Genomic DNA, 24,672 nt, shown 5'->3' on the forward strand with positions numbered 1-24,672 from the left:
GGGAGGGTAGGATGGAAAGACATACTTCTTAAGATGTCTGCCTAACCAGAAATAAGGCTATCCAGACCCATAATGGGAGAGAAGACTTCGGAGTACTCTGCCACGTTCACTTTTAAAGTGACTTCAGTTAGGGACACCATTCCAAGTGACAGTAGTCTGGAAACTGTATCAGGTGGCTGTTCTCCGGTGCATGCTCTATTGTGGCTAATCCATGGATGGTCTCCCACTGGCTTCTCTTTGTAATTAGACTGGCTCTTCTGGGGACTGGACACACTCAGAAGCCAGAATCATGTCTGTCCTGTCTCTCAAGGAAGTACAGTGCAGGAGCCTCTTGACCAAGCTGCTGGGGGTTTGGCTTTTAGCACCTTCCCTTCTGTGTCTGATTGAGTGATTGCTAGAGCTGATGTTTGTGGTCTAAAAAAATCTGAGCTTGTATTTTTGTTGTTCTTTCTGTTCATGATGGACTTGAAATTGATGCATTCTCACAGTTGGAGACCTCTGTCCTCCTTCTCCTTCATCACACTCATTGCTGTCTATAGGGAGATTGCAAATCATTCTGTGTCCTCTTCACCTCCCTGTGGGTTTTGGCTGCACTGGCCAGCCAGTCTGAAGTACTTTAGAATACTAAGAACTCTTTGTCCCCTTATCCACCCTATGAATGCATCCTCAGAAGCCATTAAATCAATCTGCCCTTTGCCCCTGAATCTAGAACTTTCACAACTAACTTATAGCAAGACTGGACCATCTGAAACAAAAGGACTCCAGAAAATGGTGAAAATTTGGGCAGACAGTGCACTGTGGGATAGGATTTGGCACCTATTGACTTTGAGTGGCTAATGTGAAGTGTCTGCAATGCTCCATGGGCTTGGGTAACACAGTTTGAAGTTAGTGAAGTTTCAAGGCTCCCCAGAAGTGGCCCAGACTTAGCATTGTCTCCATATACTTCTCAGGAAGGATGTATAGGCTACTGGGCTTAATTTTTCTTTACATTTGTGCTCATAAATATATTCATAATGTGTGTTCATATATATGTGTATATATACATATACATACACATGTATACATGTATAATATATATATGTATACATATATATACATACATATATTATATATATATATATATATATATATATATATATATATATATATAAACATCAAGTTAAACTTTAGCAATGAATAATACAGTGGTCATTAAAGATAGCTTATGCCTTTTTTATGATCTTGGATTAATTTTTGGGTTGGGTGGCTATCCTTCAGAGTTTAACATATTAGAATATAGCAACAGGGCAGAACTTTCTGGACTATGAAATTTACTTTTTTAAAAAATACAGTGTTCTAACAATCAGGAGGGAGTAATTGAGAAAGTCTAGTTCAAACACTTTTAACTAAGACCCTTTAGGTCAGGCTCAAATTGAAATAACTCTCCGAATGCTTTGTTTCTCAGAGACATTTCTACCAGCCAATTTGGACACTGGTGGGTGCTGGTGCCAAACAGTTGTCCTTCTCTGGTCGTCCTACAGCAAGTGTGATTCCATCTGGTGTAGAGTGGATCAAAGCTAGAGTTGTTGAGCTGAACCCAGACAAGAACTGTGTCCACACCGACAATGGCAAGGAGGTAACCTTCTGGGACCTTTGGATTATTTTGTTAACCTGGTGTCTTGTATTGATGCACAACCATTCTCAAACTGGACAGTTTTTTGGTGAAACAGTGGCATATGTGTGCGTGTATGCAGGTATGTATGGGTGTTAAACACTGCACAAGATGGTAAGATGCATGACAAATGGAAAACAGATGGAGGGACTTACTGGTGTTAAATTAATAAATAAACTACCAAGACAAGTATTTGTTGAACATCTGCTGTGTACCCTATTGATTAATATAGCATCTTGCATCTGAGTGCTTATTGGACAAATGCTATTGCTACATGTTAAAAGGACAGGCATCTCTTTCCTTTGGAAGCAGTTGTCTTTTCTACTTGACACCTGGCCTCCCAAAGGAAAGGGATGTAGGGAAATAGTCATTCCATGAACGTGTTGCCAGGGGAATCCTGCCTGCTGCCAGAGCTGGAGACTCACAATCCCTCAGCCCTATTTAGAAGTCTCTTCCTTTGCCCACCACTCAGGAGTCAAAACTTTTCAGCAACTGCTGCTGAAGAGGGTAGTGAGATTACAGGCGTCTAATCCATCTACAACCTTGTGTCTGTCATTCGCTGCTGAGCCCAGGACAGTAGTAGGCAGTCAGCCAGGATGCTCTTTTCCAGTCTCCTGGGGTCCTTGGGCTCCTAGGATGTTGTCGACCTTCCTATATGTACCTTCTCCCTTCAAATTGGGGTCTGGCATTTTTGGTGTTGTAGAATGTAAGAGCTGGTGAGAATCCGAAAGGTTTTGAGTCCAACTCCCCCTTCTTAACAAGGATTCATTTGCTGTACACGTTCTTAAGCTTTTCTTGGGTCATGCATGAATCTTTCTGAGTGCCTTATGAAAGGCCTTGCTAGAAAAACACATGTGTACCATAGTTTGCATTTAATTTCAACAAGTTCAGAGATTCTCTGGTGCCTTTCCTTGAATCTTGATTAGGAGTAGCTACCTTATGGCATTTATGGTCCAAGGCTCTCTGGTTTCCATTCGTCACTCTACAAATATTTATTAAACACACCTACAAGAAGCTAGACACAGTTTTGGGCATTAGGAATACATGAGTGGACAAAAAGATAAAAATCCTGACTATCCTGGATTTTTTATCCTAGTGTAGGGAGGACATAATAAATAAATATAATGAATAATAGACAAAATAAGCAAATTATATACTATGTTAGAATATGTTGAGCATTATTGAAAAAAAAATGGAGCTGAGTTATTAGATTGGAGCCCATGGGAGTTGGGGTTGAATTTAAAACAAAAGAACCCCCTTGGTGCCTTTATGCAGGCAGATTATAGGAAGTTCTGCTCTTGCCAGATCAGAATCTACCTTCCTATAATCTTTTCCTTATTTTTTCTTGGGCCTCCATGGTATTATTGTTCTTAATATTTTATTACCTTTATAATCCCTTTCTTACTCCTTGGTCTGCCCACTAGTGTGTAAGAAAAAGCTTCTTTCTTTTCTGTGCAGAAACCCTTCAAGTCTGTTAAGATGGCTCTTATATTCTGTGTGAGTTTTTTGTTTTTTCTGCAGGTAGACTTCTCTCCTGTCCCCATGTCCCTTGACTCTTCCTTACCTTTCATGGTTTCTGGTCCCCTCAGTCCCCCTTTTACCCTGCTTGGGACATCATCTGGCTTGTTAATGGCCCTGTGAACCAGGAAGTCTAGATGAGAAGGAAACTCCACAGAACAGCCCAGAATGGAGTAGGATTGTTCTCTCCCACAATCAGATGCTGCCTAAGCTGCCTTTGCCCTTTCAGTGACAGTCATCACAGTGCTGATTCATGCTGAACTTGAGGCCGGTTCACATCTCTGGGTCCTTTCCATGTGACCTACTGTCAAGTCAGGCCTCTCACACCCTAGAAGAGTGCACTTGTCATTAATTTTACTTAAAAACAGGCAGGTATATATACACATATAAGTAAATATATATGCATGTATTTTTTTAGTTAAAAATTTAAATGTATACAAAATTTAAATGTATAAAAATATTTTCCCCTGTCAATGGTTCAGAACTTCTTTATTTTCCTGTCACCAGGAGGCCAGACTGAATTACATAAGATTCTTTTCAGTTCACGAGATTGAACTCAGTCACTGGTTTACCTTGCCAGTCTCCTGTTCACAGGGGGCTCCTCTTGTGTAACATATGTTGCCCTTGGTCCAGCAGAGCCTGCCTCATTGAATAGACCCCTCAACATCCTCTGTGGTTGGGCTCACAGTCCTCTTAGGACTATGAACTTGTCTTATCTCTTAAGATTGAGAGCACTTGTCAGCATTCTCATGGCTGTGCCCTACTCGTTACTCCCAAGGTTCAGACACTTAGGAAAGTTGTAGGGTCTTGGTTTAAGGTTGGGGAAGAAGGTGGTGCAATGTGGTGAAACTTTTCTTCCAGGATTTTATTAAGCAAAAGTATTTCACAGATAGATGGTCTCAGAAGTCATCACGTAGCATCTCGTGTGAAATATCATCTTCTTGTTTGAGTTCATTCTCCCAACCTATTGGGATCTTTTGGATTTATGAATCTGTCACCCAATTAGCAAATTTTCCTAGCTGTTATCCACAAATGGCTTCATTTGAAGTTTTAATTTTATAATATGTCCCTAGAGAACTTATTTTAGATTGCATAAATTAATCAACATTCTTTAGCAAGTATTATTCAATTTACCAGTCATTCCATTCTTAGTTTGCACTTTTCTTATCTTATCCACTAGGTGAAAGACTGAATTGAAGGAACCATGGAAACCAGACTCTGTGTCTCTGACTCTTCCCCCACACAGTAATTTATTTGGAACAGTTTCTGTAAACTCAGTAGTAGACTTGTTCCTTCTCTGGACTTTACCTGGTTTTATTCTCTACATTGTTCCTGCTGCACTGGCCTCTCATTTCCTCAAATGTCTTTGCCTCCTTCTTACCCCAGGGGATTGGGTTTCCTCCTGTATCCCTACCTGACACCTACTTAGCTTTATCTTAGAAATGACCCCTTTGGGCAAGCCTTCCTTGACATATCATACTGGGTCAAGGTTCCTCTTATTGTGCTATCACAGCATTCTGTGATTTAGTAATTATCTGATAACTTTCTCTTTCCCACTAGACTTCTTTTTCCCTGGGGGGCAGATACTGTGTCTGTCATATTAGTCATTGTACACTCAGGACCTAGCATGCTATTTGGCACATGGAAGGTGCTCAGTAAATACTTGTGAGTAAATAGTGTTTCTGCTTCTTTATTGGTAAAATAGAAATAGTAATATCTACCTTACTGGCTTATTATAAGCTTTGAAAATATGAATATTCTATGAATGGAAACATGGAAAGCACTTAGAACAGTATCATGCACAGGGGGAATGCTCAAGGACTTTTATTATTTTTAAAAAGAATACAAGAAAAGAAGGAAAAGGAAATATTTCCTGCGTGTGCACTGTATGCAGCACAGTCTTGAATGCTGACTAAAAGATCATCTCTGAGCACTTGTCGGTGCTCTTCTTTTTCTAAATTACCATGTGGCATCTATTTAGTAGATGAATTTGGAATTCTGCAAGGGATCAGCAGTCTAATTACTAAATTCTCAGTGTCAGGATTGTCCTCCCCCAGTCCTGAATGAGGTGAGTATAGTTATCCATATTCAGCCTTCTAGTGAGGTCCAAACTGTTCTCTATAATTGCTCCAAAGTCTTGACTGCCAGATTTTGCAATCCTTAGGGTTTAGGTCATCTGGCCCAGAAACTTGAACTCATTCAAAAGACTTAAAGCTTTTATTTTATTTATTTTTTGTTCTCTTACTGTCCAGGGCTTATTCTCCCTAATGATTCCACATCTGCCCGCTCCCCCGTAATCTTAAGGTTGTCTGTTCATAGTCCTTGGCAATAATCACTGTTACACTCTAATAAATTCATGAAAGTATGCACAATTGACAGTGTTCCTCTATTTCATCTTTAGATCATCAACCCCAGATCCCAGGCCACCTCTCACCTCACATGCCCTGATGACGTCACACAGTTCAGTCAGCCATTCGATGGGCCTCTTTAGAATTAAGGAGTTCAAGGCACCAGTTGTCTATGGATAGGAAGAGCATATGAATGAAGATAATTATATCACCTGTCTACTTTGATAAATTGTAATTTTTACAAGCAACTTACATCATCCATTCATCTATCTAATAAACATTATTGAGTTCCTCACTTTAATTTAGTGACCCTGCTAGATTCTAGCAATACATGGAATAGGAAGTAAACTTTCATCTTCTACAAGTGTTCCACGTAGTGGGAAGGGGAGAACTCCTGTGTTTCAAAGTGAGTACTATAACATCTGGCATACTGCACTAAGGGAACCCCAGGAGGGTCTGAGGTCTGGTGGCAAGGGTGACTAAGTCATAGGAAAGCTTGGTGACCTCAGAGCTGAGTCTCCTGGATTCCAGGGCAGGACATTTTCAGCCACTTTTCCCCTTTGGTTTTCCAGATGAACCTGAGCATTCTTGAACCGTGTGTCCTCTTTCTTTATCCAGGCATTCGCTCAGCCTGCCAACTTTGCTTCTCCACTTGGTATGAGATCATGGCCATCATAACCCATTTCTCCTTGCTGGGCTCCCGAGTCCCAGTTTAATCATTCTCCAACTCTGGTGTTTTAGTGTTCATATACTTTTCATCCTTTTTACATACTTTTTGGCCAACCTTTTTTTTTCTGATCCTAAAAACCTGCATTTTTATCATAATGTTTATCTATATTATTATCTTCCTAATGAATAATCACAACACCTCCATCTAAGAGGGGACTTTTTCACATATAGATCATTAAGTAAGAACAAATACACTGTATCACATCCTTTTCAATGATTCTCAAAATAGCAGCTTACCAATTATGATATCGGTCCAATTCATATCTTTAGATTTAAATAAAGTTGATTAGGAAGTCATTCTCTCACCCCTAAATATAAAAAAAGCATCAATACAAGCATTGCACAAATAAGTGTAGCATTTATTATTTTTCAATTGTGTTAAAACCTAGGTGGGCTTTCAGGGGTCAGGCAGGTTACGTAGTATTTGTGAAGCAGTCAGGTGAGAGGCCAGAGATAAGGGGCAGGATGACCAGTCAGAGTGAGCATCCCTCCCTGCCATTCCTACCACCACCCTCTTCCCCAAGACATTCATAGTGTCAAATGGAAACACAGTTCTGACAACATACATCTGGGGCCAGAGTCATTTGTTGGGCTGCTGCTTTTTTGAGGCCTGGTCTAAAATAACATCTTTTTGTGTTGCAGATCTTCTACAAATATCTTATTATTGCTCTCGGAATCCAGCTGGACTATGAGAAGGTACTGTTTGAAATTGTTCCCGTGTTACAGTGGCCTACTTATGCCAAGATCAAACACTGCATTGGGTTGCTTTGTATTTATTTTTAACAAGAAAGAAGATCTAATGAAGCCTCTTCTAGTTTTATTTCCCAGTGGTCCTTTTATGGTGTAAAAAGTCTTCTCTAAGATTCTGTCAATGATAACAACGTGCTTTAGCTTTAAGCTTTAATCAGAGTTCAGCATGTGAGTGCCCTGATAGTAATTCTTGCCAAATAGCAGCCATGTCCACACTTGTGGGACTGAGTTTGCTGTATTAAAGATTACATTTTACTTTGGAAGCAAGATTTAGATTATGAATTCTTTTTATTTTTTTATTTTTTTATTTTTTCATCTTTCATACATTTGATTCATGTGTAGATTATGAATTCTTAAGCAGACTTTAAGGGCAGAATATCAGCTGCTGGAAGGACATCTGGGTTTTGTTGTGCAGAGGCTGGATTTTTTAATATGAAACCATAACACAGTAAAAACACTACCCTAGAAGGTCCTTAGCTCTTTTTTCAGTGAGCTTGGGAACTAGATTCTAACAACTAGATTCAAGTTTATTTTTCTAAAACATTATGGTTTAAATCAGTAATTGCTATGACTTCCTGAAATTGTTGGGGACTGTGGGTAAATAGTTGAAACACATAAAGCATGGGTCACAAGCTGTGGGAATGTGATGTTGCAAGAGTCTCATCTGAGGTGGCCTAAGTAAAAAACCCAAATCATTCCATGTGCAGGATGAGGGTGGCGAAAATGTCCTTGGGTGTTTCATGCAAAGATAAGTGTAGCATTGGCTACACTTATAAGTGTTTCATTGGCTTCTCATTGGAGAAGCCAATGGTGAGAATGTTGTAGGACGATTTTGAATCATGGTGTCATGGGTCATGTCTAATATAATAGCAGAAAAGTTGTGGAAAAGACTGTATGGAGAAAGATGTCAATTGCAACTACTTTTGGGAGGTCCATGCCTCCCCCACAGCCCCACAGTGTTGACTTAGCAAAGGCTGCACATCTCTGTAGTACTGGTTTCCCAGCGGCCCCCAGTGCCTTGTGAGGAGGATTGAGAGACTGGTGCTGAGAATTCTTAGCATTTTGAAGCAGCTATTATTGTGGAATCTCTACAGTGTGCCAGGAACCATGCTGGAAGTGTGACACTGACTCTTTACAACTTCTCATGAGGGAGATGTTCTTATCATTATGTAAAAGATGAGGAAACTGGGGGTAAGAGAATGCAAGTAACTTAGCCATGGCTAGCTTGCTGCTTGGCACTCTTGGATGGTACTAGATAACTACTCAGGTTAGCGTAAACCAGAAAAGAAGGGGGAGTTATTTGATAAAAATATTGAGATGTCTATGGAACTCTAGGGCAGAAATGTGGTGGGCCCCTGGGCAGGGTGGAATCTTTGGTCTGGGTTCTCTTGGACCTCGGCAGACTCTCTCTGCCCATCTGTCTCTGCCTCTTTCTCATGTCAGCTTCATAGGGTATCTGCACTGATCTTCGCTGTGTGACAGGACAGTCCTCAGCTTCCCAGAGCACAGCCTGTTACTGTTCAGCCAAAGGGCAGTTCTGACTCATCTCTTTGCTGACTCTCACTCCTTCCTTCTCCTCCCTGCTTGGCATCTCTCTGCTTCAGAGTCTCCAGGAAGCAACTCTGATGGATGAGGGGTCATAAACCTTCCTGAAAGGAACTTGGTTACCACTTTATGACATCTTTCCCCTTAATAACAGCTTCTTCAGACTAGAGAAAAATAATGAAGGCGATAAGAGGTTAGCTGTCTAATTATCTCTTGGAGAGTAGTTTTGCTTGGATTTGGGAGGTGTGGAAGTCCTGTGGGAAGACCCCTGGGAGGGTGGTCAGAGGGCTAGGTGTCTAGTTAGGTAAGATTCTGGTTGTCTCTTAGCCTTACTCTGCTTCAGTTTTCTCATATGTTCTACGGGCTATTCCCTATCTCCCTCAGAGGTATAGTGTGTGGTGAATATCTGTGCCAGCATAGACGAGAAACTCTGTAAACAGTAAAACATGAGATGATTTCATAATCATGATAATGGTTATTATTATTGATACTGCTAATGTTATTATCATATGAACTGTAACAGGAATGATCAGTAAGAAAGGAATAGTTGTTCTTAACATTGAATGTAGATAAGTAAAGAATTCAGGACACTGATGAATGACACAGTTTCCTTGAGATCCAAGGGTGTGTAGAGCGACCAGCCCAATTTGATGACTGTTTCTTGATGGTTGAGGTTGAACCTGCCCTTGCTGAGAACAGGTGCTTAAGTGTCCCTAACTCAACCTTCACTACAGTCTATGAACCCTCTAACATTTAGAGTACACATCCAGTCAATCCTATTGGCAGTAATAAACCAACATTTATGGGGCACTGACCGTGTGCATGTTATTTTCCTAAGCCCTTTGCAAATGCATAGTCTCATTTACTTCTGCCAACAACCCTATGCAGCAGGTTTTTTTTTTTAAATCCCCATTTTATAGATGTTAAATATAAGCTTTTTAAACCTCAGTGTGCCTCAGAATCACCTAGAGGTTGATTTAGGGGCCTGCTATCAGAGTTTCTGATTTTAGTAGGTTTAGGGTAGGGCCTGATAATCTGCATATCTAGTAAGTTCCCAGGCGGTGCTGGTGCTGCTGGTGCTGCTGATCTTTGAGGCCCATTGGCTTATAAATATTAGATAATTTATTCAGGAGAATAATACTATTAATTGGAAATTTAGGACTCAGATCAGGTCTGAAGGATTCTAAAGTCCATGCTTTAAAAGTCAGTTACCTGACTTTATTGCCTTTACCTTTACCAAGAGTTTGATCTGGTACAACTTAAGGGAGGGTAATTTAAGTTTGGTATTATCGGCAATATAAATAAATGGCTCTTGGTCCCGCCTATCCTCCTTCTTCCCAGTTAGGAAACTGCTTCTCTTTAAAGGAAGTATGGCTGCCATCCTGCCCTCACTCTGAAGGTGGGAAGAGCTACATTCAAATCATAGTCCCAGGCTAGGGAGGTAGAGGGCTCCTGCAGGCTGGACCCATTCTGCAGTTGGACAGGTGGCTTCAGGTACCAAGATTCTTACCTGATTACCCTCACTCACCTGGCTGCTCTGTGTGTGTGTGAATACTGGGGGTTAATAATAGTACTAGAATATTTGAAAATTTGTAAAAATAGCAGAGAATAAGGGCTCTAAAGGTATTTGTACTTTTGTTTAAAAACAATTTTTCTATGTGCTTGGTTGCAGATTAAAGGCCTACCTGAAGGTTTTGCTCATCCAAAAATAGGGTCCAATTATTCAGTTAAGACCGTAGAGAAGACATGGAAAGCTCTGCAGGACTTCAAGGAGGGCAATGCCATCTTTACCTTCCCAAATACTCCAGTGAAGTGTGCTGGAGCCCCCCAGAAGATCATGTATTTATCAGAAGCCTACTTCAGAAAGGTATGCTTCCTCTCCAGCACAGAGGGGAGGGGTAGACAGTGACAATACAGTGATCACCAGAAATCCATATTTGTCCCTATCATAGAATCTTTTTTATTTCTAAATTTTTATTACATATGTACAGAATTATATAATTGGAAGTTTACAAGAAAAAAGGGAACAGTCACTCACATTCCATTTGCTCTAATAAAGCTCCTGTCATCAATTTGACATGTCCTTTCAAAGTTTTTTACAATACGCTTTTAAAGAATATGATTACCATTATACTGTACCCACCAATTCAGTTGTATTACATATTATTAGTCTTTATGACATACTTTTTAGAATGTGTTTAAAAATCCACTGAGGAGCTATATTAGAGATTGTTTAAATACTTCCATATCTGTAATTAGACAATTAATTGCAAATTATTCACTTTTCTATATAATGCCATCCTCAACTGCTTCTAGTCAGATTTAAGGTTTTGAATATTTTCTTGCTCTTGATATGCATTTTTGCAAATATTAAGGCAAAATGCCAATTTTAAAGGAAAAAAAATGTTCATATGAAACTTTGAACTTTTGTGGAAAGAGATTTTGGGTGGGGGCGGCTTTCTCAGCTTTTTCCCAACACCCTTTGTGTAAGGGTGGTTGTTTGCAGCTCAAGTTATGCCTGGCATGAGATTGTGAGGACAGCTCTTCTCTCACTATGCCCGTGTCTGAGATGGACACTTGGGTCATCAAAGTGTGGTTTGACTAAAGACACTGACAGGACTCAAAGAAGGCTGTGGTTCTATAAAGAGACCCATGGGGAGAAGGGGTATGGAAGCTGGGACTGATTGTTGAATGTGCATTTGGAACTTGGCACTGGTCAGGACTCACCTGAGTTCTGTAAACTGCAACAACCCTGTAGGGTAGGGAATGAAGAGATAGCTCCAATTATCATTTCTGATTCTAAGAAAGTTTATTATGGGTCATAAGGGGTTGACACAACCTTTTGAGGTTCTTACCCACCTATCTTCTTCATATGGTGAGATCCAGGTAAGCGAATCCTAAAAAGAGTGGAATAAATGAAAGGGCAGGAGACCAGCTGTTTCTTCCATCCTGGGAGTTCCCTTTTTAAAACTCTTTTCTCCTATGTCTTGGAAGTCCTGGGAGGAAGGTTCTCTCTCAGGTGCCATAAGATCTTAGAATTTGAGAGAATACTGTCCTCTTCAGAACACCAAGGCTGTAGGAACTCTTTTATTCAGTGTTATTCCTACAGCACCCAGAACAATACCTGGCCAGTTCAAGGACTTCAGTAAATATTTATTGAGTGATGGAATTGTGAATATATGAATAAACAGTTCAGCTCTAATCTTTCTTTACTTGGACTTGACCTTCACCTCTATCCTTTGGTGGAACAAACCTCCAACTCAAGGATGTACTTAGTTGTTGTGTCTTGGGCAGAAAATAAAAAGGAAGCATTGGATCAACCCACACCTTACCCTACTAGGTTACAGAGGTGTAAAGATGCAAAAAAAGCTGACAAATTTTCTTCTGAGGGTTTTAATTCTTATCTGGGTTAAAAAAACCAAACAGATGGCTAAAGTATGCTCTGGTATTGGTTGTTTGTCTTCTTTTATTTTTTATTTTTTAGACTGGAAAGCGATCCAAGGCCAATATAATTTTTAACACTGCTCTTGGAACAATTTTTGGGGTTAAGAAGTATGCAGATGCCCTGCAGGAGATCATCCAGGAGAGGAACCTCACTGTGAACTATAAGCAAAACCTCATTGAAGTCCGAGCTGATAAACAAGAGGCTGTTTTTGAGAACCTGGATAAACCTGGAGAGACCCAAGTGTTTTCAGTGAGTGTCAAGGTCCAGGTGACTGCCTGAGGTCTTATCTGCTGACCTGAGGGTGGATGTAGACTCTGGGTCCCTATCTACCATCATCACATGCCAAGGAAGAGTGGTTAAAATGAGCATCTGAGGGCATTGATAGGCTGAGGAGGTGGACCAAAATGGGTTGGGAAGAACAAATTGGAAGAGGCTGTGTCAGTGGGAGGCAGAGGGTTTATCTACTGGTGGCAAGTGAACTTTTATCCCATTCCTTTGACTCTACTTTTCCTGGTACCACATCACTGGAAGCAGCCAGAAATATTTCACCACTTGATTGATTGACTGATTGGTACTAGGGAGTAAACTCAGGCACTCGACTACTGAACCACATCTTCAGTCCTATTTTGTATTTTATTTGGAGGCAGGGTCTTACTGAATTGCTTAGCGCCTCACTTTTGCTGAGGCTGGCTTTGAACTCAGGATCCTCTTGCCTCAGCCTCCAGAGTCTCTGGGTTTATAGGAGTTGACACCACTTTAGTTATCACCTAAAGAGTTGAGGGAGTGTTTCCTGAAATGCAGGATACGATGGTAGTCTCAATTTGTGGCCTGTGAGAAAGAGCCCTTCTTGTGAGCAGGAAGCAATGCTGGAGTACTTCAAGAGTAACAGGGGTGTCTTTCACCTGTGGAAGAGACTGTTAATGTCTTTCACTTGTGCATAAAAGTCAGCATTTCAAAGTCCTTCTTGAAGAATCTGGCAGAACTCCCACCTTTTCTGGAAAGATCTAGCTTTTCTTTATGTGTCTTGGTTTCTTCTGTGAAGTGTTGATAGTACTTTATAGAGGCATTACAAGGATTAAGAACAAGATGTAAGGGAACCTGGAGGAGAATATTAGTTTACACCATTCTGGCAAGAGCTGTTAGCAGTGAGGAAGCATTACACAGTCACAGATTATTCATTCAGCATTTAAAGAATGAAGGGTTCCATAAAAAGGAATTTTGAGGTGAATCAAAGATCAGTCTTCTGAACATGAAAATTTCAAATTTTAAGCATTTTAGTTCAAAGTCTTTTTAAAATTGATTGCCCATATCTTCCCTTTCTTAAATGAAGTGCACCGAATATCATTAAAAATGCTACTGATGACTCAGGGTCATAACCTCAAAAAACTTTTATTTGGAAATAATTTCAAATTTAGATAAGCTGCAAAAATAAAAAGAACATAAAGAAAATTGTATAAGTTTTACCTGGATTCATTTATGGTATTTTATGCCATTTGCTTTAGTTACATCATTTGAGCTCTCTTTATCTATCTATCTATACACCTTTATCAATTTTCCCAAAGATAAGTCAGAGGCATATATCAAATATTATTATGTCCCCCTTACCCCTAAATACTTTAGTATACATTTCCTAAGTTACGGGAATTTTATTGCATAAACATGGAAGTTTTCAACTTGGTAAATTTAGCACAGATACTTTTTTTTTTTTTTGATACTAGGGATCAAACCTATGGGCAGTCTGTTTTTTTTTTTTTTTTTTTTTTCTTTCTAATTTCAAGACAGGGTTTAACTAAGTTGCCAAGGCTGGCCTAGAATTTATAATTTATAATCCTCCTGCCTCAGTCTTCCAAGTCACTGGGATCACAGGTGTGCACCACCACACCTTGCACAGATACATCATTTTAATCTACTATTTGTATGCATTATTTTGTCAACCGACCCAATAGCATTGACTGTACTTTTCCTCTCCAGTACAGGACCTCAGGGACCTAATATATAGTTAAGCATTGCATTTAATTGTGACGTCTGTTTAGCCTCTTTTATCCTGGATTTCTTTGTCTTCTCTAACATTGACATTTTGGAATAATACAGTCCCCCTCCACCACTTGTTTAAAAAATACAATCTTCCACATTTTGGGTTTGACTACAGTTTCTTGTGATTAGTTTTGGATGATTCTTTCTATACTGGACCATTGCATAACCAGGGTTGTGTCCTTCTAGGGAACCTCATTTATGTGCACACAATGTTCATTGTCCTTTTATGGATGATGTGTATTTTGATCATCAAGTTATAATCCAGTTTTTCCATTGAATAGTTACTATTCATTTTCTACCCTGCTAATATGAAAGTCTGTGGGGGGATACCGTAAGACCATATAAACACTGTACTCATTAAAGTCTCCCTGTAAACAAATAGCAACCATTGATGACACTTGCCTAGTCTAGTCTTTACTATGGTGGTTAGAAAATTATTGCTTTCTAACTTCAGAATTCCATCTCCTCTACCAGTAGGTTCTTGGCATTCTGTCATTAAGAGCCTTTCTTCTCTTAATTACTGGTATGGACTCGTGAATTTTTATTACTCCCCAAAAGTTTATAATTCATTTATGTCCTTAATTATTTTGGTGCCCAGATTTGGTCAATGGGAGCCTTCCTGCCAGCTCCTGGATCACTTGTTTTTCAGCACTTTTGTCACAGGATGTCCCTGGTCATCTGGTTCTATCAGTTCAGAGTCATCATTTTGAAGGGCTCTCATATAGTGATATTCAGAGGGCCAACTGGAATGAGAAGGGCTAGTTATCATTTTACAAAAGGGTCTGTGTTTTTGTTTCCATCTCTATCTGTTTTTTTTTTTAAGATTGTTGTGGAGTTTTTTTATATCTTTATTTTTTTATTTATTTTTATGTGGTACTGAGGATTGAACCCAGTGCCTCGCACATGCTAGGAGAGCATTCTACTGCTGAGCCCCAGCCCCAGTCCCTGTGTCATTTTTTTTAAAGTATTTATTTTTTAGTTACAGGTGAATATAATCTCTTTTTATTTTATTTTTATGTGGTGCTGAGGATCAAACCCAGTGCCTCACGCATGCCAAGCAAGTGCTCTACCTCTGAGCCCAACCCCAGCCCCCATCTGTATCATTTTTGTAGTTTTTGTGGCTCTCAGAAAATTGCAACTTTTAAAGATTGATTCCTCTCTCATCAGCTCTTAAATGTTATGGACTGGAATATGAAAGAACCAAACTTGTTAAAAATTTTATATAAAGTAAAAGTGAATAAAATATGGGAAAAAAGGATTATATCTGTAATACTGGAATAAGTTACCTGATGTATAGTGGCTGATTGACAAATGTTGAATAAATACAACTCCCATTCATCCATCAAGGCTCAGCTCAAAGATCCCCAAACTGGGATCAGTATCTCTTTGTCTGAGTTCCCATAATACTCCCCTTACCTATTCCCTTGCAATGCAATTGCATTTATTGAGTTTCTGGTTTGTTTCTCCAGCTAGGTTCTATACTCAAGAAGGCAGGGGTGATGGGTCTTTTAATTATATATCCTCATTACCCACACTAGCATCTGGCAATGAGTAGGTATTAGAAAAATGTTTGAGTGTACAGGCAGATGAACATGTGGAGAGACAAATAAAAGGAGTAAAGAATGGAAATAAAAAGTGAATGGGGGCTGGGGATGTGGCTCAAGCGGTAGCGCGCTCGCCTGGCATGCGTGCGGCCGGGGTTCGATCCTCAGCACCACATACAAACAAAGATGTTGTATTCGCCGAAAACTGAAAGATAAATATTGAAATTCTCTCTCTCTCTCTTAAAAAAAAAAAAAAGTGAATGGACTGTGAGTGAGGTGCCCAAAGCATATACACTTGGGTGAAGGAACTTATTGTAATTTGGTCTCTTTTACTTTGGTTCAACTATTCTCTGGATAGTTGAGTTTGCAGGTAGGGACTTGGATAAATGAATTGTTATTGTTCTTCTAGGAAATTTGTAAAGAAGGAAGATATTTGTGTCTCCTTTATTGTAGGATTTTAGGTCAGCTATTCTTTGATTTCTACTCTTAATCTGAATTTTTAAAAATCCTCCAAAAGTCTTGTAATCAGTGGTTTTCAATGCTGGCTGCAAGGGAATCACCTGGGAAGCTTTTGCAATGTGCTGACACCTGGGTTTCCAGCAGAGATTTTGATTAATTGGTCTGGAGTGCAGACCGAGGCTGGGGAGTTCAAAAATTCCCTAATGATTATAATGTTCAACCAGGATGGAGAACAAACACATAAAAAATTAAATGTACTCAATAGCCTAATAATCTTGGATCCTCAACAGAGAACTTATGAACTGATCTAGGTTTTCTATGGTTTTAAACATATAAACCTCTGTTTTATATCATAAAGTCTTAGAACTGGAAGGTAAGGAGTAAAGAGGGTGTGTGTGTGGGGAGAGCTTGTGGGGCTCTAGAGTGATTGAAAAGATGCAAATTTGGATGTTCTCCTTTTGCATAGTATGAAATGCTGCACGTGACACCGCCGATGAGCCCACCAGATGTCCTCAAGACAAGTCCTGTGGCTGATGCTGCTGGCTGGGTGGATGTAGATAAAGAAACTCTGCAGCACAAGAAATACATGAATGTGTTTGGGATCGGGGACTGCACCAACCTTCCTACATCAAAGACCGCTGCAGCAGTAGGTATGATACCCAGCTCTGTATCTCCTCTCAAACTGACGTCTCTCCAGGTCTCCATTGTAACAGAAACAAAAGTTTGGCACAAACAGTGTTATATTAATAATGGAAGGCCATTTTGTGGCCTAAAAATGACCTTGACCTCTCTGAGGCTGAAACAAGTTGTCAGTGAACCTAGTGTGGTATGAAGAAGTAAACTTTTGAATGCTTTGTCCCCCAAAAGTGTGATCTTGTCTGCTTTTTCTTTTTCTTCCTTTTTTTCTCTTTTGAAAAATTTTCTTTTTGTCCTCAAAACAAGAAAGGATTAAGGATTAAACCCAGGGACACTCTACCACTGAGCTTCATCCCCAGCCCTTTTTATTTTATGTTGAGACAGGATCTCACTAAGTTGTTGAGGCTAGCTTTGAACGTGTGATCCTCCTGCTTCAGCCTCCAGAGTTGCTGGGGTTAGAGGTGTGCACCACAGTACCCTGCTTTATCTGCCTTTTCTAGGTCAGAGGAGTTGTTTTTAGGGAAAGAACCCTAAACTTTCTAGCTCTCTAGAATTCTGGTACTTCTTATACTGCCATACTCAAATCCCTGGCCTTCTGGGCCCTTGACACCAGACAGGCTGGCTATTATTTTCTTGCCTGAAACACCATAAAACTGGAGAAGCATTTGTTTCCTTAGAAAACACATGCAAGTCAATGAAAGCTTGCAGACCAGAAAATTGTTCTGTTAAGACAAACACAGTGGAGCATGCCCTGATTGGTGCACGATTAAGGCCTCAGCCTGGAAAACTAAATTCTTCACCTCCATGTTCTGCTCTAGCAGTGATGGGGAGAATTGCCTTTTAGATTGTGTCCTTTACAGACAGGAACTGTCTTCTCTGGATGTTATAAAACATGGACCTCCCTGCTGATATGTATGGTTGTATTTGTGTGAATTCCACACTTGTGGAACATACTGTGCTACTTTCCCTTCTTCAACATTAACCCATTTTGTCCCACCTATAAAAAACTTAATTATATAATATGTATGTATAATCACACAATAATAATATAATTCTAATATTATAATATTAATGAATATAATTATAGATAAGCTCTAGGTTATGATTTCCAATCTATTTTAATACACCTGTGTCATTTGTATTGAAATATTCACAGAATTGAAAACTTGGGATGTAAGATAGACTTAACTTGGGTTAAGATAGACTTTCTAAGAAAACTTCTGAATGTCTTTTTCATCATTAGAGGTAATTTGATGGTTTGAGATTTTTAATTTCAGAAATCTCAAACCAATGAAGAATTTGAAGGCAAGTACAGTGAATACTCACATGCCATTTAGGTATTAACCAGTTATTAATGCTTTTGACATTTGCTTTGTCACGCTTGGAACTTTTTTGCTGAGTCATTTGAAAGCGCAGTTTAGACATGGTAATATTTTACTTTAAGTACTTCATTCTGAATCTCCTAGGAGAAAGGACATTTTCCTCCATATATATACAAGACTATTATCATGTCCAAGAAATTTAACATTACTTAATGAAATCATGTCATATGTATAATCCAGTTTGAATTTTTCCAATTTTCCTAAAAATGTCCTATGTAACTCTCCCATCTCCTTTAAGTCTTGTCAAGGACCACATGCTGCGCTGGTTGTCACAACTCTCTGGTCTCCTTTCATCTGGAACAGGCCTTCTGAAATTTGTATTTTTGCTTTAATGACATGAGCAGTTTTGAGGGGTCTACACATCTAGACTGGTTATCTTGTAGAATATCCCACAATTTAGAAATTGTCTAGTTGGTCTAGTTTTTTTTTTTTTTTTTTGATTGAACATGGGGCCTTGGCCCTGCTTGGCAAGTTCTCTTACTGCTGACTTACATCTCCAGCATTATCTAGTTGTTTTCTTATGGCTAGATTCAGGTTAAGTGTTTTGGTGGGAATCTTTCTATCTCCTCTGGCCCTGCAGGAGCCATTATGCTAACTTTGTCTTGTTTTTGGTGAAACTTGATCTTATCATTGGGTTAATTAAAGGATATATACCTCCCACTTCCTGTGGCCAAACCACCTTTTTTCTTTATGATTTTTATGTAGTTTGAGGGGCAATACTTTTAATTATATTCACTTAATGCAAGCCTACCGCATTTGGTAGAAATACTGTGACTAGAGGCCCAGATTATGCAAAATTTGGCTTATTTTAAACCAACCACCCACCCAACCAACCAACCAACTAACCCACCAACCAACAAACATGCATTAATTCAATATTTCAGGTAGATAGTATTAAATATGGTTGAACAAAAATTACAGTTTGTTTTGTAATGGGCAAGGCCTTGCTCTCAGGCCTGTCTTCCATTGGCTCAGCTTCTATATTCCTCCAGCCATGAAGAGATCATCCCTGTTGTTTTTATATCTGCTTTCTTAGAATCTATATTCTATTAGATGGTTTTCCCGGATCTATTGTACAAATTCACTCTTGGTTTGTATTTATTTGGGTTCTTTTCAACCCATTTCATAGCTAACAGTATTGCAGTGAATGCTGCTCTTTGTCATTTCACATCTGTGAATATCTATTCCAGCTTTCTCCAAGGAGGTTGGCATTTCTCATTAGGTTCCCCTCTGCCAGTCCTCTGAGTGTCCTGAGGCAATGTTCACACTTCTTCTGCAGTCATTCCTTCCCAGACTCTCCAGACCATTATGCTATTGTGAGTAAGACCTTGTCTTGCTGTGTTGAATGTGGCTTTCTTAGGGCTTCCCGCCTTTCTCTGCTTCTCTCTGCCCTAGGAGTCTCCTTTAATTACCTATAGCACAGCACAGCCAAGACTAGGATGTGGCACTTAACAAAGATTAACTGAGGGCTTTGGCATAACAGAAGGAGGTTGTAATACAGGGAAGAGGACAGCTCATGTTTGCCTGTGCCCTTGTATTGTACATTGAGCCTGGGCGTGGAGTATGGCTGCTTACTGGGGCCATGGGTCTAACCTCTCTGCTGTGACACCAACTGGCCATGTTGCCCTGCAGCAGGGGCCTCCTCAGATCTTCTCAGTATAGATTCCAGACTCCTTATGGCCTGAAAGACAAAGTTTTCCAAAAGGGAAACATATTTAGAAATATTTCTTTGCCCACTATTCATTGTGGGCAATTTAATAGTTTTAAGTGGAGTTGTTTCCTTCTCTTTCTTTCTCTCTCTTTGTTTTGAACCTCTTTATTCTAGAGAAAAAAGAAAATCCTCATTGCTTTTTTAATTTGAGCATCAGCAAACTAAACTTTTCAGGCCAAATACAGCCTACTGCCTATTTTTGTACAGTTGGCTAAGAACAGTTTCGATGACAGAACAATTAATGATCAGTTCAATGATAGATAGCAATAACGTTTTACTTATTCTAAAAAAAATTTCATTATTCTATTAGTGAGAATTAGTAGACCTGTATTATAAAAATTTATTATATTTTGAATTTCATCAACAAGATTTTTGTGGAAAGTTGTTTTTCTTTTTTGTTATCTAAAATCTCTGCTTATTGTGTCTTGACCCATAAGATGTAAATATTTTCTTTACAGAAAAAAAAATTTGATCCCTAATTTCCTGATTAATATTACTTTAATGAGAGCTTTGTGATATAAAAGCAATGTATGTTTCCTTGAAAGTAAACCTAATGTTTTATCTCTGGGTACTGCTCATTTCTTTTGGTAGTCTTAATTATTCAGAATTGAACACACACAGTGGGATTAGATGATATTAAGTAATTATTGCTAATATTTTTGGGTATAAAAATGCTATTGTTCTTGAGTTAAAACCTTATACCTATCAAAGATACACAGAAATATTTAAGGAGAGTAGGTATGCTGCCTGCTATATAAATATTACACGTGTGCGTGCACATGTCTGTGTGTGTGCACACACACAGCATTTACAATGGGTGAGATGAAATAAGAATGTCAGTGTTCAAACATTCTCATAATAAAAAAGCAGCTGTTCTGCTCTTGTCATTGCAAAACAAAAACACACATCTGTAGGTATGCTAAGAGAGAGAGAGGTCAATGTGTAGATGGATGCTTGTAGATCTACATCTATATCCATCTGGTCCAGCCTCACCCTGTAGAGTGGAAGGCCCAGTGTTTTACTGAGTCAGATATGTCTGGGGCTGCCAATCTAGGCTGTCTGTGAGCAGGGACACAGTGGTATCCTATGGGACACAGGGCACGCAGATCAAGCTGACAGCCATCAGCTCCCAGGAAGAGAGGGAACAGGGTTGGAGTAAGACCATCTTTATAATCCTGTTGAAGAGAGTTAGTGCTTTAATTTCTAAACAATAGAGACTTCCCTGTGGACCTCTGATGAACTGAAGGACCCCTCCATCCCCACATACACACCTCTGCCTCTAGTAATAGAACTTCAAGATCCAAGGAAGGTCTTGTTCCACTCTAGGGTGATGGGAAATATAATCTTCTTAACTTGTTTACATTAAAGTTATTTGCAAATTAGTTTTCATGGAAAATCTAGATGCTTATATTTTTTTCTGACTTTTCCTTTTCTCTTATAGCTGCCCAATCAGGAATACTTGATAGAACAATTTCTCTGATTATGAAGAATCAAATACCAAAGAAGAAGGTTCGTATACCTTGCAATAATCAGTCTCAATTATCACCTTCTGTTCTGTGTGAAGGTGGTGTTTTCCCACAATTTTGCCACTTTCTTAATTAGTTTCTTCAATATGGGCACTTTAGTTTTTGCCTTCAGTACTGTTTTGTGGTGACACAACGTATTTTTCATTATACAAAAAATTAGGATACACACACAAAAAAAAAAAAAAGAAAAGAAAAAGAAAAACATTGTAACTACTCAGAGCAAATAATAAATTCTATAGTTTGTATGCAATCCCATAAAAATGCTACTTCTCAGTCCTATAATCTCATTTACAATTTTAGTATGATGGTTATACATCCTGTCCACTGGTGACCGGCTACAACCGTGTGATTCTTGCGGAGTTTGACTACAAAGCTCAGCCACTGGAAACCTTCCCCTTCGATCAGAGCAAGGAGCGACTTTCCATGTATCTCATGAAAGCCGACCTGATGCCTTTCCTGTATTGGAATGTCATGCTAAGGTAGATGCATCACATGGTCCTGGTGTGGAGGGCACCCCTTTTAGCAACTGCACCACCTTATGTAGGATCATGATTTCAAAGAGGCCTTGCAGCTTCCACCTAAAGTGGGATTTGTTAATGGATATCCCCCCCCACCCCCACACACCTGCCTCCATGCTGTGCCATTTCTCATCAGTGATGGCAGCCCTGAGGGATTCAGAGCCTCAGCCACATTAGAAAAAGAGGGATGTCCTGGGTGAGGAAAGGGGTTGGCTCTATCACCCACAGGGAATGCTGCCTCTTCTCTTCATTATTGGCAGTGAACATGACTTCTGACTTTCATGTTTTGGTCTTTTTTGTTGCTGGATGAATAAATAATAATAGTAAATCATTTTCACATGCCAAATACTAACTCATCTGCTACTTTACTTTTGTTTTTATTATGTTTGGGGAAAAATAAAAATGATTAGGAATGATGCATCTGCCACTTAGTTTTATATCGTGGGTAAGTTGCTTAAACTCTGTGTTTTAAGTTCCTTATCTGCCCCAAATTGCCCATCTCCTAAGATGGAGATTAATGTGATAACATATGAAAGAGCCAGGTAACAGTAGGCATGTAATAATAGAAGAGTAATACAAATTAATAATTCATATTCCAAAAATTGATGATCTTTTTTGACTTTTCCAAACTCAGATAAGATTGTAAGTCAGGATATCTATATCAGTGGTCATCAACCAAGAATAATTTTGCCTTCCAAGGGACACGTGGCAGTATCTGGAGACATTGTTGGTTGCCAACAACTGGAAGGATGTTATTAGCATGTAGTGGGCAAAGGCCAGGTTACTGCTAAGCATCCTACAATGCATAGGATAGCCCCCTGTAATAAGTAATTATCTGGTTCAAAATTTCAATATGGCTAAGGTTGAGAAACCCTGATCATTTAATTCATGAACAAGTGAAAGCAGTTTGCATGTAACGGAGGCTTCATACAGGTTTGCTAAATTGAGTCAGCATGTCCAGGCTCATGCTACAAGTCAATGTCAAAACTAGGACTGGAAGTATGTTGTCTTCTCCTAGTTTTGGGATCTTGGTGGACAAATCTTACTTTGTGTGGTGATAAGAATGCTCTGTGAGCATCGCCTCTCTTTTAACATCCTACAGGCTGAAGTCATCCCATCTTTTTACCTCAAGTAACTTCTGATTATTTCTTTTTAGGGGTTACTGGGGAGGACCAGCCTTTCTTCGGAAATTGTTTCATCTGGGTATGAGTTAAGGATGGCTCAACCTTGCTCTCCTTGGATGGCTTCTATATCAGAGTTTCAGATGCTGATTGACCCAGAATGGAATGAAAGACTAACCCTATAAAGAGTTTCTTGCTGGACGATGGTAACTTTTTCAGTACCTCAGGACAGCCACTGTGTGGGCTGCCCACGGTGGGCTTGGTTGTTTGGAAATATTCAAATGAAAGAATAATAGACTTCTATTTTCTAAATAAAATTTTGTCATTGATTGATTTTTCTGAGATCTTTCTATCTTGACCAGTAGGAATGAAAACTTATAGCATTTGGAAGAGAAAAATGGTGTTGGTAGAATAGTTTACTGCTAATCTACCATACGTATTCAATTTATGGCTTCACAGAGCCTATTCAGGGTCACAGAAGAGTCATTTTTAGGGGACAACATTGTTTCAAACACAGTGCATGGCAGCCTTGACTCTTCCTGTTTCAAGTCAATGTCAAAGCTAGGACTTGAAGTGGGTTGTCTTCTCCTAATCATGGGATCTTTCTACCTTAGCAGATAATCTTACTTGTGTGCTGATAAGCATGCTCTCTGAGCATCCTGGCCTCTATAGAGTCCTAGCTTTGACATTGACTTGTAGACTCAGCAGGAGGACTGGTAGCTCAGCTGCTTCCCTTCTCAGTTCTCTGTGCTGTTTGTGCTTTCTCCAACTAATGAGCGAACACTATGGGGCCTGAGGACCAGCACATTACTTGGGATATGGGACTCCTATACTGGGAGATTTATGCTCCGAGAGTCCCCATAAGCCTGGCTGAAGCTTTCTTACAACTAAACTGTGCTGAATCTGAGATTTCCTGCTCAGTTCTCCTTCCTTCCGGCTCTCCTTTATCAGGATTTCAACATGCATCATGGTCTGAAAGCACACCCCACCTTTTCCCATTCTTTCTCCTTTCTACTTCACCAGTGTTTCTCCCACTAAATCTTTTGCAAATCTGATTCTCTCATGGCACCTGTTTCTTAGAGAATGTCCACACAGTGAGTTGGGTTAGAGGAATCCTGATGCATGTGGCAAGCATTTGCTCAATTCAGCTCCAACTTTGGTGAAAAAAGTTTCAAATGAGTTTGCACTGGAGATGTTACAGGAAATATTCCAGTTTACATAAAGTGCAGTGGTAGCTTCAAAATAATTTACTCCCAATCCATTTATTGTGGAAGTTCAGTTTTAGTTCAGTATGGCTTCTTGAAGCCATGTAATTTCATATTTATAAATGCTCCCAAGGGGAAAGACCTAACAGTCTCTGTAATGCCTTATTTTTTTATTAGTTGTTCAAAACATAACAAAGCTCTTGACATATCATATTTCATACATTTGATTCAAACGGATTATGAACTCCCATTTTTACCCTGTATACATATTGCAGATTCACATCAGTTACACATCCACTTTTTTACATACTGCCATACTAGTGTATGTTGTATTCTGCTGCCTTTCCTATTCTCTACTATCCCCCTCCCCTCCCCTCCACTCCCGTCTTCTCTCTCTAACCCATCTACTATAATTCATTTCTCTCTCTTGTTTTTTTTCCCCTTTCCCCTCACTTCCTCTTATGTGTAATTTTTGTATAACAATGAGGGTCTCCTTCCTTTACCATGCAATTTCCCTTCTCTCTCTTTCCCTCTCCCCTCTCCATCCCTG

General features: G+C 39.4%; 1 protein-coding gene across 1 annotated transcript in view; it reads left to right on the top strand.

Annotated features, from left to right (window-relative positions):
* Positions 1-23,184, top strand: part of Sqor (sulfide quinone oxidoreductase) — a 46,581-nt gene extending 23,397 nt beyond the window's left edge. Inside the window, exons 3-10 of the mRNA XM_076848545.2 lie at positions 1,445-1,615; positions 6,889-6,942; positions 10,214-10,408; positions 12,026-12,235; positions 16,490-16,673; positions 21,194-21,261; positions 21,579-21,757; positions 22,953-23,184. Of these exons, the coding sequence (XP_076704660.1) occupies positions 1,445-1,615; positions 6,889-6,942; positions 10,214-10,408; positions 12,026-12,235; positions 16,490-16,673; positions 21,194-21,261; positions 21,579-21,757; positions 22,953-23,010 (1,119 nt within the window). The 3' untranslated portion in view covers positions 23,011-23,184. The remainder of the gene's footprint in view (positions 1-1,444; positions 1,616-6,888; positions 6,943-10,213; positions 10,409-12,025; positions 12,236-16,489; positions 16,674-21,193; positions 21,262-21,578; positions 21,758-22,952) is intronic.
* The last annotated feature ends 1,488 nt before the right edge of the window (positions 23,185-24,672 follow it).

Source organism: Callospermophilus lateralis, chromosome 3 (genome assembly GCF_048772815.1).
Source record: "Callospermophilus lateralis isolate mCalLat2 chromosome 3, mCalLat2.hap1, whole genome shotgun sequence".
Lineage (NCBI taxonomy): Eukaryota > Metazoa > Chordata > Mammalia > Rodentia > Sciuridae > Callospermophilus > Callospermophilus lateralis.